General features: G+C 53.7%; 1 protein-coding gene across 1 annotated transcript in view; it reads right to left on the bottom strand.

Annotated features, from left to right (window-relative positions):
• Positions 1–615: 615 nt before the first annotated feature.
• Positions 616–18,475, bottom strand: part of DGAT2 (diacylglycerol O-acyltransferase 2) — a 29,515-nt gene continuing 11,655 nt past the window's right edge. Inside the window, exons 2-8 of the mRNA XM_044258509.1 lie at positions 17,264–17,392; positions 11,850–11,957; positions 11,351–11,421; positions 4,853–5,057; positions 3,847–4,021; positions 3,246–3,448; positions 616–1,761 (exon numbers count right to left, since the gene is read on the bottom strand). Of these exons, the coding sequence (XP_044114444.1) occupies positions 1,607–1,761; positions 3,246–3,448; positions 3,847–4,021; positions 4,853–5,057; positions 11,351–11,421; positions 11,850–11,957; positions 17,264–17,392 (1,046 nt within the window). The 3' untranslated portion in view covers positions 616–1,606. The remainder of the gene's footprint in view (positions 1,762–3,245; positions 3,449–3,846; positions 4,022–4,852; positions 5,058–11,350; positions 11,422–11,849; positions 11,958–17,263; positions 17,393–18,475) is intronic.

An 18,475-nucleotide genomic window follows, 5' to 3' on the forward strand; every position in this document is an offset into this window, starting at 1 on the left:
CCTTGAAGTGGATGAATGAATGGCAAGGGTGGACACTTAGGCAGTAGGAAAGTTGGAATGGAGTCCCTTGCATCTAATGGAGAGAATATGGCAGAAGGGATAGGACATCACATCTGAGGTTAAGTTATAAAATAATGTGACTTCCACCTTGCACATTCTTTCTGGCTCCTCCTCCTTACTCTCTCTGATGAAGACAGCTCCCACGTCGTGAGCTAGTCCACTTAGCCACTAAGAGTGGCCTCTGGTTAATAGCCAGTGAGGAAGCGAACCCTAGAAACTACCACAGGAATGACCTCGGAAGTGGGGCCTCCTCCAGTCAAGCCTTACGATGATGGCAGCCCTGTTGACACCTTGACTGTGGCCTTGAGAGAGCCCCTGAAGTTGAGGGCTCAGCAAAGCTGCACCTCAGCTATAGACTCTCAGATTGTGTGGTGAACACGATGTTGTTTGGAGCTACTGCATTCTGGAGGATTCTGTCACACAGCACTGGATAACGGATACCATATAGGGTCACATAGCCCAAAGGAGCAAGGGGGAAAGCTTGGCAGGCAGCCCCGATGGGGCCACTTTCCCTAAGTGTCAGTAGCAAGGTGCAGTTGTGGCCCCAGCAAGAACTCACAGAGGACTCTCATTTTTATTTATTCATTTTGGAAAATACAAAAGTCTGACACGGTACAATAATCTCCATCAAAAGAAAACAGAACATGCAGAGGAGGGGCTGGATTTCTTCCCTGGCCCCTAACCTCTCAGAAAGGCACAAATATGCGAGGCTTGGGTTCAGGGGCCTCCTGACCTGAAGGCCAATCTGCTGCTCAGAAGGCCAGGCCCCTCTGTGAACAGGAAGAGAGACCCTTTCCTCACAGCCACATTGGGAGGTATGGTTTAAACAAATAGAGGCCACAGGAAAGTATGTGATTCAGGCCAAGTCCGTGTCGATCTGGGTTTGTGTCAGTACCCTGTCTGTGGCGGACCAGTCACTCCAACCAGACACGGTGGCTGAATGATCCCAGAGAGATGGTGCATTTGGGCACAGGGTCATTGTCACCCCCTATTCTTGCTCTGGAGGCCTCAGATTTAAAAAGACTGGCTGGACACAAGTGGAACATTCTAGATGCTCATCACGGCACTCTTCAAGATGGAGACAACTGTGCTCTCCAAGCCTTCCCCTTGGTAAGAAGGACCAGTTCTGCGGTTAAGTGTGGGGTAGGTAGTTTGGAAAAGAGGTGTTTGTATTACAAGGGGCTTCTGCGGTGGGAAAAAGCAAATAATCCAACAGGCCTGAGCCGCAGATGGCTGTCCTTCTTTCCCAGTCAACCAGGACTGAGTTTTCTCTGTGATTTTGGGAAAGGAAGAAGGGTTAACCCAGATGTGTTAGCCACCACCTACAGCGGGTCAAACTGGAAGTGAAAGAGCTTGAGATATTCTTTTTCCTTCTTAAAAAAGACCTAACATTTGTAATGGTTTAACAAAATTATTATAATTTCTTTTAAATAACCCACAGACACCCATGACGCTTCCAAATTTACAGAACAAAAAAGCATTCGAGAACTTGGTAGAAAAGGATTTGTAGCTGATTCCTCCCAGGAGTTGACCCCTGCTGGTGGGCTCAGTTCACCTCGAGAACCTCGGTCTCCGGGAGGCCGAACTTGGTCTTGTGCTTGTTGAAGAGGTTCACCAGGGCCTCCATGTACATGGTGTGGTACAGGTCTATGTCCTGCTGGGTCGGGTGCTCCAGCTTGGGGATGGTGATGGGCTCACCCACTGCGGGGATGGGGCAGAGGCCTCTGGTTAGTCAGCCCACTCAGGCCACCCTCCCTGAGAGCCTCCCGCAACGCTGACGGCAGTGACTCCGTGCCAAGTGCCAGCCACGTGCCGGGAACTGTGCTAAATATGCTCCAGCTCAGGTTGTCCCCACTGCCATGATGCCTTGACAGGCAGCTCCTGAGAGGGCTCTGGGAGCAAGTAATGGCATTGTTCTTGCCCCACTCTGGGCAAGTCACGTTGCCTCTCTGAGCCTCAGTTCCCTCACCTGTCCCAAGGAATCCTTCCTCCTAGGGGCAGCAACATTCATCCATGCACGCATTGCTCGATTTCCTGCATCTCCAAACCCAAATCACCCTGAAGCCCTGGCAAAGACATTTTGGAAATTTCTCCCCAGTTCACGCCTTTTCCTTCCATCCCTGTGGTCGCCATCTCGGTCCCAACGGCTGCCAGAGAGGCATCTGCACTTGTTTTCGAGGGCTTCCATTTTGACCCTTGTAACCCACTGGCTATCCAGCAGCCCAAGAATCACTTGAAAGTGCAGTCGTGACCCTCCCCTCCCCCAAACCCTCAAGCCTTCTAAAGGATCTCCTTTCTTAAGAGGAAGTGTAAACTCCTTCAAACTGCCCACAGGACCTGTCCCTGTCCAGCCACATCTGCGCGTGGAAATGTCCCTGCTGCCTCAGAGCAATCAGGCCTGGAATAGGATTTGTGTGTAATGAGAGCAGACAGTGAGTTTGGGTCTGGGACCCAAGGTGCAGGAAGTTAGACTTTGTAAAGATACAAAGCAAAACACCTGACTAGTATCTATGTGAACTTGGAGCCTGAAAGTCCACGCCTGGTGGCCTACACCCTTGTGTGTGATCTCTGGCTTGTGAACCACACACACACACACACACACACACCCAGAACAACATGGCTGAGGGACAAGTGCAGCCGGTTTTCTTGCTATACTACTCAGAGGCCTATGCTCCTTTCACGTTGATGTTTTTCTTTCTGTTCCTCAAAAATCTGCACAGTTTTGCTATGGGAAGTCCACTCGGGCTCATGCTTCCAACAAATATCTCCTCCTCTCTTTTGCTAGGTAATTCCTCTTCAGCTAGGGTGTAAGAGTCACCTCTTTTCTGGGGTCCACTATAACCCCCCAGAGCACCCTGCACATTCCCCACACACACCCTCTTGGTCTTTGCTTAACAGCCTGGTCTTCCCGGTCTTCCCTCATAGACTTGCGGGCTCTGTGCACACGGACTGCTGGGTCTGGTTTTCTCACCTGGCACTGCTTGGCTCATGGTAATGGAACTCATTTCCCACCGCCCACTCCCCACCCCCACTCGCCATTCCCATCAGCGCCCAAACAGGTCCACATCCATGAGGTTTACAGCATGGACATCAGAGGACCTCAGAGCCTGGGTGTGAATCTTAACTCCAACACAAACCAGCAGAGGGGTGCCCCGAGGTCAGGAGCTGCAGGCAGGGAAGCTCACCAACGGTGGTGATGGGTTTGGAGTAGGGCACCAGCCCCCATGTGTCAGAGGAGAAGAGGCCTCGGCCATGGAAGATGCACGGGGCAAAGCCAATGTACTTCTGGAACTTCTTCTGGACCCATCGGCCCCAAGAGCCCTCCTCAAAGATCACCTGCTTGTAGACTTCATTCTCCCCGAAGGAGTAGGTGGGAACAAGGTCAGCTCTGGAAGGGAGAAGCCAGGGTCTGTCACACCCTAACTGTGGGCCTTGTGCTTGCTCTCCTAGCGGTATAACACATGTTGACCTGAGGGTACACAGTTCTGCACAGAAGCCTGGCCTCTCCACCCATCTGCAAGGGCTCAGGGTGCACAGACTGAATTTCTGCTCGGCTCAGACACTCAGGCTGCACTTGGGCAAACTTGGGTCTGCAGCTCGGGCCTCCCACCTCCCCCCTCCACAGAACAGCAAACTCTCATCGAGGTCTTCCTAGGGTCTGGGCCTTGCCTCCAGGAGCCAAGGAGTTGCTCTGCTGGGGCCAAACAAAGCCTTGGAGGGCCGTGTGTGCAGTGCACGCTGGTGCACGCATGCATGTGTGTGTGTGCATGTGAAGGGGGCACTCACCCGTGGCGTAGGGCCAGTTTTACAAAGCCCTTGCGATTGCGCAGGGTAACTGCATTCTTGCCAGGCATGGAGCTCAGGGACTCGGCTGCGCCCCCCACCACGATGATGATGGCATTGCCACTCCCATTCTTTGAAAGCAAGTAGTCGATGGTGTCCCTGTTGACAGGACAGATGCCTGGCGGGGAGAAGGACAGAGTCAGGGCTGCCTACAAGTGCACTCCCTACCCGCTGCTTATAGCCAGGCATGAACAGAACGAGCCCTGGACTTGGGCTCCAGACCTGAGCCAGCCCCTAGAAGTTATACAACCCTGCCTGAGCTATTTCTTTCTCTGAGCCTTGACTTGTTTTTGTTTTTTTTTTTTTTTAAAGATTTTATTTATTTATTTGACAGACAGAGATCACAAGTAGGCAGAGAGTCAGGCAGAGAGAGAGGAGGAAGCAGGCTCCTGGCTGAGCAAGGAGCCTGATGTGGGGCTTGATCCCAGGACCTGGGATCATGACCTGAGCTGAAGGCAGAGGCTTTAACCCACTGAGCCACCCAGGCGCCCCTGAGCCTTGACTTGTTTATCTGTAAAATGAGGATAATGATACGAGGTTGTTTAGGGAACTCGTTCATTTGGGCAAACATTCCTTGAGGTCCTAGCTCTGCCAGGCTCCTGCAAGGTGCTGGGGGATACTGGGGAGTTAAGGTGGCAGGGGTCACAGCAGGTGGATAAGGACAGCACCATCGGCAGCAACATGGTTGTACAAAAGGCAGCACCGGGGCTGGGGGCGGAGAAGGCTTCCTAGGGACTTTGTTATTCAAGCTAAATCCTGAAGACTGCATGGACAGCTATCCTGCTCAGACCTGGTCCACCATGCCTGGGGCCCTCTATGTCTCTCCACACACAACCAGTCACTGGGACATGGTGTATTGGCCTCCTGCTCCCTCTATCCCCTCACTCAGTGTAGAGGCTCAGGTCTGGACAGCAGAGCCTGGCAGGGGAAGGCAGAGGAGGCCCCTCACCTCCAGACATTAGGTATTCCCTCAGCACAGGCATCCGGAAGTTGCCGGCCAGCGTGGCCAGGTAGGGCCTTATGCCGGGGAACTTCTTGCTCACTTCTGTGGCCTCGGTGCTGAAGTTACAGAATGCACCCAGGCCCATGATGCCGTGCGGGTGGTACCCGAAGATGTAGTTCCTGGTGGTCAGCAAGTTGTGCGTCTTCACCAGCTGCAGGGAAAAAGCTCAGGTCAGAAGAAATGCTGGGAGATGGGTGCTGGGATGAGCCCAGAAGATGGGGTAAGGACCCGGTATGCTGCATACCCCATGCGAGACTGCACACCTGAGACTCGCAGCAACTGCCACTGAGACGGTGAGTCCCTGGGAAGTGAGTGAGAAACTTGCCCTCTCATTCCCTCACCTCTCCAGCCAGACACACCAGGTCCTCTCACCTGCGCCCTGCTAGCCTCCTGCCCAGCCTCCTCCTGGGCCCATTCTCCTCATCCAACCCCTGCCGCTCTCAGATAAAGAGGGGGGTCCAGTTTTTGTCAAGGTAAAGTCCACGTCCCTTAGTTTGGCCAGAGAAGAGACATTGCAGCGGGTCTGAATGGAAACTTCCTTCCAGGCAGCCAGGCTCGGCTCGTGCTCTATTTAGGAAGGACAAGGGCAAGCCACAGGCCTGTGCCAGGCCTAGCAGGGGCAGGGGGCCAGCCAGGCAGCTGACCCGCGGTACTATCAACAAAGCTGTTCCGGGATGCTCTAAAGAACAATTGGCTTTCTCCTGGGGCTGCGCCCTGCCCTGGGGTTGGTGGCTTGGCGGGGGTGGGAATGGTATAAAGTTGCCCTAGACTCTGAGGCTCCTGCCCAGCATTGCCTGGGACGTGGTGGGGGTAGATGGTGCTAAGAGCACTGGAGAGCAAGGTTTATTTTGTTCAGAAACATCACTTCTTTTCTGATTAGAAAAATAGTGAATAATTAAGGAGTATTTTTAAAAATACATGAAAAAGTCAAAAAATAATCCAGAGGGCGTGTCCTATCTCCATCCTTATAAACCACTCTGATGTGGTGAGTTCTTTGGTTACTCAAATATACACGCGCTCTTTTTTTAAAAACCACAAAATTAAGGGCACATTGGTTGCTATCATTTTTACATGATTTTCTTTTAAAAAAAATATTTGACAGAGATAGAGCAAGCACGAGCAGGGGGAGCAGCAGAGGGAGAGGGAGCAGCAGACACCATACTGAACAGGGAGCCTGACGTGAGGCTCAGTCCCAGCACCCCAGGACCATGACCTGAAGGCAGACACTTAACTGACTGAGCCACCCAGGCACCCCTCATTTTTACATAATTTTCTACCAACCCTATCATAACTATTTTTCCTATCACAATCCACCAGCCACGTCTCTCTTGGCTTCATTATCCTGTTGCATAGCTATGTTGCATGCACTAGAATTTTAATCAAACTCCACCGGATGGGTCTTTAAAAACCTTCCAAAATTCCCTTCAGAAATAACGCTTCCACAAATACCTTATTGTTGTCTGCGTATCTGATTGTTTGACACACTTCTAGAAATCACAACTCCTGGGGTCAGGCATGTGAACATTTTCGTCCTGTGGGCTGCCCTACCTCTAGGGGGTGCTGTCGATAACATCCCTGACTTCCTTCCTGTGCTGGAAAGTGCCTGTGTCCTTGCACACGTGTCAGCAGGAGGCAGAGCCGCTAGCCACTGCTGGAATGTCAACAGCCTGGGTTTTCCATGACTCCCAGTTTGGGAACCCCAGGCTAGGGAAAGGACCTGGTGCTCAATTTGGGGGAGGGGTGCTAGTGGCTGGCCCCAGGAAATGGAAATCTGAAGCTTCAGGTGACAGAGGGCAGAGGGGGATGGAGCAGATGGTGGCCGACACCATTCCCAGGGATATGACTGCAGGGACGTGTGGGAGCAAGACCCCCTGAGTTCCCACCCCCTGCTGCTCAGACCCTCGGTACTCCTTCCCCCACCTTGCTTGCTTTGGCAAGCACCTTAAAGCTGCTCAAAACCCAGCTCGTGCTTTGCTACCCACTCCATAAACGGCAGCAGTGTAAGCCACGATTATTGGGGAGAGGGCAGAGAGGGGGTTTCTAAAAGTGGGCCCGGCTTTAGATGAGCGTGGCAAGGAGACTGTTCTGAGAGTTCGCCTCCTGAAGAGCAGGTGTGCCCACCATGCTAGCTTGCAGTAAAGCTGGAACCTCGAGCTGGCTTCCGCACAGTAGGATTGTGTCAAGGGAAGAGTGGAGGCAGCCAACAGGGCCCTTGTTATCTCTCTGGAACTGAAGGCTGGGTCTGGGAGTCCCAAGTGCAAAACGCACCGGGAGAGCCCTGGTCTAGGCTGTTGCTTTGATTGCAAGGTACAGAAAGGCTTAGAGAAAGGAGCTGCCCATCCTCTTCCCTCTCTAGATAGAGTCACCCAGTGGGTTTTTCTCTAAGTCACTGGGATGAAAATATGTTACCTGGTGCAAGGTCAGCTGGCTCTTTTTTTCTTTGCAGTTTTGTTTTTTTTTTTTTTTTTAAGAGAGAATGTGCAAGTGAGCAGGGTGGGGAGAGGCAGAGAAAGTGAGAGAATCTCGTGTAGGCTCCAAGCCCTATGGGGGACTCGATCTCATGACCCTACAATCAGACCTGAGCCGAAATCAAGAGTGGGATGCCCAACCAATGAGCCACTCAGGTGCCCCACAGCTGCCTTTTTCACTCCCACCCCCCACCCCACACATCTGTCTGGTGGGACTTTTGACTAAGTGAGCTGCCTTGGGACACACTGCAGGGTAATGGCCCTTGGGGCTGTCCCCAGAAGAAAGCAGGCTGATACAGCTTTAATCTGTCTTCAAGCCATACTGCCCTGCCACCAGGGCTGGACAGAGTGTCCATTCTGTAGGGAGAAGGAAGGCACTGTTGATGAAGTCTCTGTTGACATACTTGCTCTCATGTCCCCTGTTTCCCGTGGCAAAGTCTCAGCCCAACAAGGTGCCCAGGCCAGGCCCCATGGCTAACATGAGTCTGGGACACACTCCCGGCAAGTCATTCTTCCCACCCAGCCTCCCAAGGGCAGGAAAGGTACTCAGATAAGCTTGTCCTACCCCGGCACCAAACAAAAGAAATTCAGAATCAGAGAGGAGCAGAAATTTGCTTAAGCTCATACCACAGGACACATAGCAGAGGAAGAGAGAAAGGAGAACATGGGTCCTGAAGCAGATAGCTTTGGTTCCAATACCAGCCCCGCTACTGACTTGCTTTGGGACCTCGGGACAGTCCCTCCTCTCTGTTCAGTAGGACCATGGAGGAAATGAAGCAGATGGACAGAGAGATCACTCTAAGTTCAGCCTTTCCTAGTCTCCTCTCTAGAAATTATGCCTGTAACTCAGGGATAGGTGGCCCAGGCATTGGCTCTCCTCTTTCAGGGAGCTGGTGATCCCGGTGGCAGCTGCTAACGCATGAGCCCTCCTGTGCTAGGAGGAGGGATGCTCTTGGGGCTTGCTGAGTGGCTCTGGCAGCAGAGAGCTATATAAGGGAGGAAGCAGGGGATAGGTGGGTGGATGGTTATAGCTAGAGATCATTACATAACCCCTGGCAAGAGGCTGAGAGAAGGGGGAAGGCCGGGAAGCCACAAAGGACATCCCAAAGCATCAGCTCGGACATCAGGTCACCAAGGCCCAACACTCCCTGCACCGAAGAGTAGCCTAAGGCCCTGAGGATCAGAGGCTTGGCCAAGCTCACCTGTGGGCAAGAGCAGCCCAGGCCAAGGCTCCAGGCCCTGGCTGGCCTTAGGCCCAGGCTGGCTTGGGTCCTGGTACCCAGGGGCCCTCCCAGGGCAAACCCACATATGTCCTGTGGCTCCAGTTCCCAGCTGACTTCTTGGAATAGAGGGGCAAAAAGGGACACAGGGTTTTGTTTTGGTTTTAGAAATGTGGATGTCAGTGAGGAAGGGCTCCTGCTTATCCCAGCTCTTGCCAACGGTCATTGGGTCATCCCGTTTTGGGTGGTGAGTGGGGTTATTGGACTCAAGGAATCTTCCAGAGGAGCAGGCTGCTCAGATCATTGTGGCCTGATCCCTGAAGTAAGGGTCCCAGCAGAGAGAAGAGAGTCCACAACCCCTCATCTCCACCCATAATTTACTACTCCTTAACAGTATGAACAGCTCCATTTTGCAAGTAAGGCTACTGAGGCTCACTGAGCTTGAGAAAGCATGTCTGTGGTCCTTTGGGCAGAAAGTGACAAAGTCTAGCAGAATTAGCTAGATGGTGAGCCTACGTGAGGGGGACCAGGGCTGACCCTTCCATGTGCCTGTGCCTAGCACAGAGCCCAGCAACCTCTGGTCAGAGAATAGAGCAACAGAGCAGGAACCCAACCCAGCTCTCTAACCACAAAGCAGATAGAGGGAGACCCAAGAAGTGGGGCTCAATCCAATGAGGAAATCTGGGATGGAATCTCTCCCAGAGAGACAGGCAGCAGGAATTCATTGGGAAAGAGCCTGGGGCTGGGATTCCGGTACTAATGGTGGAATGGACTTGCCATGCAACCTGGACCAGACCATGCCCGTGTTTGGGACTGAGTCTCCTCACTTTCAGAATGACAGGGTCAGGTCTGATGATGTAGCACTGTCCCAGCAACAGCAGCCTTAAATTCCTTGCAGCCAGAGAGATGGGGTCAGGGAGAGGGAAGAGCAGGCATCCTGACCCCAAGGATCCTGGGAAAACTGGCTCAGGCTGTGGTGAGCAGAGGGAGCTTCCTCCCAAAACTGAGAGCAGTGGAGGAATGTAGGGTTACCTGGCCACCTCCTATGGGCAGCACGCCAGGATGTCTCAGTCGCTGACTCACAGCAGCAAACATACACCACCCTGCCCCGTGCTCACATTCCCTCTCACACATGCCGTCTTGGCTCTTCAGACCCCACTGCCTTCTTCTGGGTCACCCTCAGCAGGTAGGGTGTGCCAGTGCTGGGGTGCTCAGTGAGCTGGCCAGACAGGTCTTTCCCCTGCAGGAAAAATCTTGGGGATCCTACCAGAGTTAGCCACAAACCCCCAGCACTGCCCACATAGCCTCTGCCTTGCCAGCCTGGCTTGTAGACCTCTGGAAGGGGGTCAATAAAAATATGAGAAAAAGTCCCGACTAAGCCACCACTTATCTTGTCAGGACCTGGATGCTGGTCCCAGAGAAGACAGGTCCTTAGAAGACCAGCACGGGGGTCCCAGAGCAGCCAATGGTGGTGCCGCAGGAAGGAAACCCAGAGACCAGCTTAGTCTAAACTTGCTTCAGATGGGGAGACTGCAGGCTGGAAGGGATGGGGCTTCACTCAGGGTCATACTGGGTGCTTCCTCCAAACCTGAGGGAAGCTAGAGTCCCAGAGCTCGTTTCCTACAGCTCATGCTGCATAGGGAGGCAGCATGCTGTGGGGGGAAGGATCCAGAATTCTGAGGCAAGGCAGCCAAGTGAAATTTCAGCTCAAAATACTACTAGCCTCCTTCAGCTTTACTCCTCTCTGACCTTCAGTTTTTCTTCTGTGAAAAAGGGATACAATGAATACCCGCCTCACAGGATACTGCGAGGTTTAGCGGGAACTCCTTGAGGAAAGGTGTGGGTTTCTAGAAGGCTCCAGATAAATGGAAATCCTCCTTCCCCAATCTACCTCCTCAACATCCCCCCGCACCACAGGCTTCTTCTCAAACTCAGGTGCCTTAGTGTTCCTCTTTTGCATGCTCCTTTAGTGCTACTCATCTTGAAGATGGAGTTCTAGAAGCACGTCCTCCAGAAGCCTTCCCTGCGCACTTCAGAACTAGGGTCTCGCTTGTCTTTCATGGCACATCTAATTTCCTGGGCCCTAATTCCCTGGTTAGGAGCCCCAGCGGGCGGCCCGCAGCTGGCTGAGAGAAGCAATATTCTATCAGAGCTTCAGAAGGAAGAAAAAGCCCCTCACACCTACAGCTTGAAGTCATATCCGTGGTTCAGGTCAGATGGACTTGGAACTACTTTGCTATTGCCCTTAGTAGATTGCTGCCCTTTTCACTTATGTCTTTAATATTCACTAAAAGGCAGATAAGCATAATATCTGCTATTGTAACATGCTCCTTATATCACTAAGGATCTCAGTGTCGGAAACCTCTTTTAGCTCCAAATCCTAGAACAAGCCTTATTTCCCTGAGAAACTAGCATGATTTGTCCTTGCCCAAAAGAAAACCAACAACCATCATGTTTCCCTTTTTGCCTCGGCAACCAGGAAGCAAACTCAACTACTGCAACTCTGTTGACCCTGACAGCTAAACCACTAGCAGCTTTTCCTTCAGGTCTTGATTTTGGTTTTTACCTGGCATGACACCGAATGTACCCTGTATCACCTCAAATCCTGCATAAGGAGGAGTAGAACATGGACAGTCACAGTGGAAGGGGTCGTGGGGTTGAACTCTGCACAGGGTAACCGCACATGGTGAGATAAAGCTCTCACTCAGATTCCCGGCCTGTCCCACCCTCCCAGGTTAGCACCCACGAGCCTTTACCTGGATGGGAAAGTAGTCTCGAAAGTAGCGCCACACAGCCCAGTTTCGGACCCACTGTGACCTTCTGCCACCTTCCAGAGAACAAAGCACAGTATTGGGAAGGAGCGGGAATAGGGGCAGGGGACACTCAAGTAAGGCAGAGAAGATGGAGTCAGCGTGGGACCCTGAATTAGGGGACTGTCACCCTGCGGAGCATCTTCTCCCCCCACCGCTTCCCACTGGGCCCTGTCCCACCTTTGTCCCCTCCAGGCAGGCAAACCCTTGACTGAGTGTGAGCCCCTGGGAGGGCACTGTGAGCTCCTCTGAGCTCCTCTAAGGACCAGGACTGTGCCCTCCGAGGGGCTTTCCACCCCCCCTCCCCAGAAACCACAGCCTGGCCTAGCTCCCCACTTCTCACAGAGCAGGTGCTGAATAAAAAGGGTCAGCCCCCACACTGGGGAACTTCAGCTGCATTGCGGGGAGCAGGGGAGTTCCCAGGACAAGGCGGTCGTGTGCCTACCTTTCTTGGGCGTGTTCCAGTCAAATGCCAGCCAGGTGAAGTAGAGCACGGCGATGAGCCAGCAGTCGGTGCAGAATGTGTACATGAGGATGGCGCTGCAGGCCACTCCTGGTGGGGAAACCGAGGGCCTTGGGTCAGGCCCTGTCCTCCCGTTGGGGGGGGGGGTGTTGCTCGGTCTCCCATTGGGCGAGGCTCACCAAGGGACATGGCTTCGGCGTGGCCCCGGCCGTGGGCAGGGGAGGCCTACAGCTGCAGCCTGGGGAGGATGAGGCTCACGGGAACAAGAACCTCAGCTCCTCGATTCTGATGGGCATTCCCAGCTTTGAGGAGCTCGTGCGCTTCGTGTGGGGTGGGCAGTAGTACTGGGAAAGCCGTCCTTAGATCTACTCTTTCTGGCCCCTCCTTGAACGTTCTGCCCACCCCAGGGCCTGCCCCAGTTACTGTGGCCTTGGGGAGGGACCTGCTGAGTGTCTCTGCATCTCAGCGCTTGGGCTGAGCCACCCCCTCAAGTGTGAGGTAGGGGGACTTTATCCCATTTTGGAGATGAGAATACTGAGGCTCCAGGAGGAGGTAACATGCCCAAGGTCAATCAGCAGTGGCAGAGCCAGGATTCATAAAGATTTTATTTTATTTGTCAGAGGTGGGGAGAGGGGGAGAGAGAGAGAGAAAAAGAGCACAAGCAGGGGGAGCAGCAGGCAGAGAGAGAAGCAGGCTTTCTGCTGAGCAAGCAGCAGGATGTGGGACTCAATCCTAGGACTCTAGGATCATGATCTGAGCAGAAGGCACTCAGTTTAACTGACTGAGCCACCCTGGTGTCTCAGCAGACTAGGGTTGGACCAGTAACCCATAATCTGCACCAGGCTTTAGAAGTTCACCAAAAATGAGAAGGCCCAGACTGCCACCAGAGGGACCTAACAGGTAGCTTCCTGCCCTGGGAGGAGGGCTGGCCCCTTCCAACATAAGAATGTCGCAGGCAGGCCCAGGCCAAAGCCCAGAGCCCATCAGGCCCCCTCGCAAAAACCCCAGCAAGCCCCTCAGAAGATCCCAGCTTCCATGTGGTCACTCCTTTCTAGGTCTTCGGGCCCTGGGGCAGCAAGGAAGGAAAGTCTGTGCCGGAGCTGGCTTACCTCAGGGTTAGCCCCCAAAAGTCCTCATCAGGGCCTCTCTCCTTCCCATTTTTACCCAGCATAGGTCCAGCTCAGAGCAGATCTCCCCAAGAAACATTCTCCAAGCGCCCTCCCACACAGATCTCTCACCCCTGAATTCTCCACTCTAGGGGAGGGGGGCCATCTTCTTTGCCTCATGGCACATAGCACAGAGCTGGGGCAGCGGGCGCTCACATTGGTAGGAGCATGGCTCCCACCCAGCACCTTCTCCACCGTTCAGGGAGGGAGTCAACGCTTGCTGCCTGCTGGGCCCTGCTGGTAATGGGTCTCTGGGGTTATCCGGCTCTGGACCCCATACTCTCTCATCTTCCTGTTATGCTGAGCCTCCTCTGGTTTCCTGAGGGAGGGCGGAGGGCCAGAGGGTTTCTCCCTAAGCCTTAGAGCAGGAAAATGGTGCTCCCTTGTCATCCATAATACAATCTTGTTCTCCTCCCGAGCTAACCTCTTCCAAGGTATCTAAACATAGTACAACAATCTCGGGAGGGACAGGAACACAGAGTGACCAGGCACATCCAGCTTTTCAGGAGCAGCTTAGAAGTGTGACATCACAGACAGGGAAGGGGGGGGTCTCAAGGGAAGCATTTGCAGCCTACAAAACCCCGTTAAAGGCCAACTCAGTGGGGGGGGGGGCGCCTGGGTGGCTCAGTGGGTTGGGCCGCTGCCTTCGGCTCAGGTCGTGATCTCAGGGTCCTGGGATCGAGTCCCACATTGGGCTCTCTGCTCGGCGGGGAGCCTGCTTCCCTTTCTCTCTCTCTCTGCCAGCCTCTCTACCTATCTGTGATCTCTCTCTGTCAAATAAAAAAATAAAATCTTTAAAAAAAAAAAAAAAAGGCCAACTGGGGCAGCTTGGTGAATGGCTATGTCTAAGTTCAGGCCACTTACAAAGTCGCTCACACTGTTGAGTAGTTTGCCTCTGACCCCCTTTCTCAGGACTGGGGAAAGGCCCATTACAGCCCCTTAGAGGCCATAGGTATCCAAGCTGGAATCCCAGGTGCACCATGACGTTCATTTGAGTGTTCGAGGAGCCTGGAAATCTAGCTGCCATCAGAACCCCAGCTCTCCTAAGGCACACAGGGAACAACCAGGGCTGAGCCGCAGGCCCCACTGCCTTGAAGTCTGGGCTCTCTGGGAAAGTGGGAATCCCTACCTTGCGTGTGCTAAGGCAGCCCAGTAGGAAGAGAGAAGCCACTGTGAGTCCAGAGCCTGTATTCCAGTTCTGGACTTTCACAGCCCAGGTGACCTGCTCCCCGCTTGACCCTGAGTGTCCACAGCCCCTCCCTCACAGCACGTGCCCAGACCCAGGAAAGTTTTATTGAGCAAAAAATGAGCTGAACCCACCAAACAGCCTCCTTTCTCCGAGCCTGATCCCAGTCCTCTGAACAAGGGGCTCCCTGCTTCCCCGTCGTGGGCCACGGGGCTGCAGCTGGCACCCCCACAACAGGCACCAGGAAGGGTCAACAACCACACTTAAAGACCCTGCGGGCTCCCTGCACGGAAGGCCTAGGGCCACCTTCAACAGTGTCACCTCCCCACGCCTTGGCGAAACTGGGGATTCAAAACTCTGGTCACCAAGGCCTGTGAGACGGGCAGCCCGTGGCGGCTCGGGGCAGGGAGGCAGCATGATGGGCTCTGCCAGGAAGCCTCAGCCCTGCCCCTCACGGGCTGCAGCCCCTTCCGGAGCCTCTGTGTCCTCACAGGGCGCTGGGAAGTTTACATGGCGTGATGTGAAAGAGAACAGAACACACAGCCAAGCGTTTCATCTGGAGACCCACACGCTGGGATGGGGAGCAAAATGACACCTTAATTTTTACCCCTCTCTTAGGGAAATAGAGTATTGCTTCTGTTTACCCATGTAACAGACCACAGCTGTGTTGGCAGCCGACCTGTCAACGGGGACACTGGAAGAAAGCAAAGGTGTTTTCATACCACATTTAGAGCTGCGGCAGAGATCTTAAAAAAAATCATTTATTCTCTGAAATGATTAAGAATTAGAGCAATGATTTCGTCCGCCGCTAGATCTTTTTATTTCAGGTAATAATAAAGAAGCACACGTGTTACTTTATGCCTAATTTGACTTCTTAAATGCACGTATATATCTACACTTCAGTATCACTGGTTTTCTCTAAAGCCCAGTGTACTTTGTAGTTAGTACACGTCTGAAAACCCTGAGGAAGGTCTATAGCCTTTACTAGGACGCCAGAGGGGTCCACTGCACAAAAGTGGTAGCATCTGTCTGGAGGTGAGGCCGTGGCAGCCTTTGCAACAGCAGGAGGGCCACTGCCAGCAGATCTGGGTGGCAGCAGGAAGGAGCGGCTGGGGCGACTCAGGGCAATAATTAGCAGCAGCTCTGCACACCTGCCCATTCGAGCAGGCTTGGCTCCCACCTACACAAGGGTGTGGGGAAGACGCTGGGCTGGTTTCTGGGCCATGTCGGACTTGATCAATTGCTGACCTACACCTTGAGGCCAGTCCTTGTTGCAGACGGCACGGGCTGGGGTTCTGGCTGCAGCTCAACTCTCTGGCGGCCAAGCTAAGACAGGGATGGTGGCAGCTTCTTGGTGCATATGGGGGCCAATGGAGCGGGTGCAGCAGACTGTACAGGTATCTGGAAGGCTGTGGTCCATGGGGTCTTGTCCTGGTCCTACTACTTTCTTCTCATTCTGGACAAGGCTCGGCTCCTCCGGGCTCTCTACTCTAGGATCCTAAGAAGTAGCCAAATGTAGGCCAGGGTGGAAGTCTGAGTTCTAAAGGAACCAGTTTAATTTGCTTCGTTCACCAGACCAGTGTTTACCTCATTGAGGCCAGAGATCTCATTAAGAATGTGAGGATGGTAATTGCCTCTCTCCCCAGATAAAGGTACACATACTCACACATATAATTTTTCGCCTAATTTGGGGGGTTCATGGTCCTCTCCCTAAAACCTACCCTTGGGCCTAAAAGTGAAAACTGGTTGTTATAGACCAGGTCCACTGATTCTGAGCTCTCCAGTAAGGTGGGCTCCCTGGTGAGTGCTCTGGGCTTCCCCACAAATCCCAACTATGCCACTCAAGGAGACTTACAGTCTCAGGGAGTCACTGAAACTCGGTAAGTTTCCACTTCCTCACCTGTGACGTAGAAATCAAGGGAAGGCGCATCAGGTGCCTGGGGCACCGTGCAGGCTTGACTAACAGCATCCCTGTCCTGTTCCCCTGCCCTGCAAAGGCAGGCAGGGACAGCGTGGAAGTGCCCTGGAAATGTGGTCTCAGAGGCCTGCATGCCTCCTGGAAGGATGGGGGCTCAGCACTGAAAGGGTAGCTCCTGAGCATTCCCATCAGCCCGGGCCATCCTAAAGAGTGCTGTGCCTGGAAGGACCCTCCCACAGGCACCAGAATGTGCTCTGTGATGCTTTGCTAGGACGTGCTAGGAGGCCACTCAAGGTGCTGAGAACACAGGGGACCTGGGGAAGAGGTGAGGCTAGGAGTGTGAGGGCTGGCCAATGAATGGACCCTATCCTCCTCCCAGACAATCTGCCATGGCCTGCCCCTGGTCCAGGGGGCAAGCAGGGAATGAGAGCACCAAGCCGGCCCTGCAGAAGTAGCCAGAGCCCTGGCAGGGGAGGGGGTGAGAGAGAGAAAGGGAGGAAGCTTTTAATGGCTCAGTAGGAGCCACTGGGGACTGGCAGCTGGGAGTGGGGTCTGAGGGCACGTCCCCCCAGCGACTCCCTTATAATGGGCACCCACTGTGACCAGGTCTTGTGCTGCAAGCTCTCATCCCTCATCTTCAAGTCCTACAAAGGTGTTGTGAAGAAGGCAGTGTTTTCGTCCCAGCTGAAATGAGGAAATGAACTTCCAGAGAGTTCCAGGTCACAGAGCTTGTCTGTGTAGGGTCAGGACTCAAGCCGGCACCACAGCACACTAAGGCAAAGCAACATGCCTGCTGGGAAATGGTTGTTGGCAGACAGGGTAGCACGTGGGAGAAGCACGGCCTTTGGGGAGTCTACAGACCTGGATTCAAATCTGTGTGACTGGGGACAAGTTACTTACCTCAGGTGAGAGTTGGGTCTCCTCTCCATAAAATGGGAAGGGTACCACCACCTCCCACTGCAGTGCCAAGTCCCTGTGCATGCCCAGGGCCAGAGCACTTGATTGGGCACCCGAAAGTTGATAAGGGGGAGGGTGCTCTCCCCTGTCACCCTGCAGAGTAGAGCTCCAGCTCTCAGCTCTGCTGGGGAGAACATTGCCTGCCCTCACCCTCTAAGCCCCAGCTTACCAAGCACGAGGAAGGACAGGACCCATTGTAGCACCGAGATGACCTGCAGCTGCTTTTCCACCTTGGATCTGTTGAGCCAAGTGATGGAGAAGAGGTCCTGGAGGGCGGAGAGGATGCTGGAGCCAGTGCCTGCAGCAGAGGGGAGAGGCCCGCCTGTTGCCACCCATCCCTCCAGGCGCAGAGCCCCCAACACCAACCCGCCTCCACGGACACCTTCCTGGACAACTTCCTAGACGTGAAGGGAGCCGGGTCGCAACGTCAGACTGATGCGGGTTCTGATTATAGCCCCGCTCCCCAGGAGCTCTGTGATTCTGCTCTGTTCACATCCTTCCCTGTGCCCCAGTGTCTACGTACATCCATTGGGAATGGTGTTTCCCTCATGGGGTCATTTGGAGAATGAAGTATCCCAAGGGGCTGGGGTTGGGGGAGGCTCTCCCTAATTGCCAATTCTCTTCCCTCCCCTCCAGCCCAATCCAACTCCTGTCCTTATCCTTTATCTGGATCTAGTACAAATATTTAATCTATGCTACCTGTGCCTGGGAGGCCAAGGACAGAGGTTCAATATCCAATTTGCAATGTTTTTTTTTTTCTCCAAGTGTACTCTGAGTGCCCCAGTCCCTGCCCCCTCTCATCTCCAGGACCCCTTTCCCAGCAGACTGAACCCTCTAGTTCCCCCCCCCCACCATTACTGCCTTTAGAAGGATTTACACTTCCAGCTTCATCTCGGGTCCCAGAGCTGGGGGCCCAAAAAGGAATCAGGTGGGAGATTTTGCTTCCCCAAAGACATTCGGTGGCCAGTGAGCTTTGGGAAGCTTGGCATAGTGACAGCTGCAATTATGTCTGCTACCAAGCGGCCGCCAAGCCTAGAAGTTAGGCTGAAATGTGCCTACTTAATTGGCTCTTTGGCTGTGCCCCCAGGATGATGTCCTGGACTCCAGTGGCTGGGAGGGGACCTGAAAGCCTGGTGATGGCAGGAGAGGCAGCACTAGGGAAGAGCATGGGCGAGGTTCCTAGTCCATAGCCCACTCCCTCCAGGGGCTGGACAAAAGGAAGTGGGCCATTGCCAACCCCCAATGCCCAATGAGCCCCAACTGCATGCCCTTCGCTCTACACATCTTCAGTGAGTGCCTTCTGGGTTCTGGCTTCACACCAGTCACTCAGCAGGGCCCAAGGACTGTGTCACAGGGTTGTCCTCAAGGATCACATGACCTT

The sequence above is a fragment of the Neovison vison genome, chromosome 7, assembly GCF_020171115.1.
Source record: "Neovison vison isolate M4711 chromosome 7, ASM_NN_V1, whole genome shotgun sequence".
NCBI classification, from domain to species: domain Eukaryota; kingdom Metazoa; phylum Chordata; class Mammalia; order Carnivora; family Mustelidae; genus Neogale; species Neogale vison.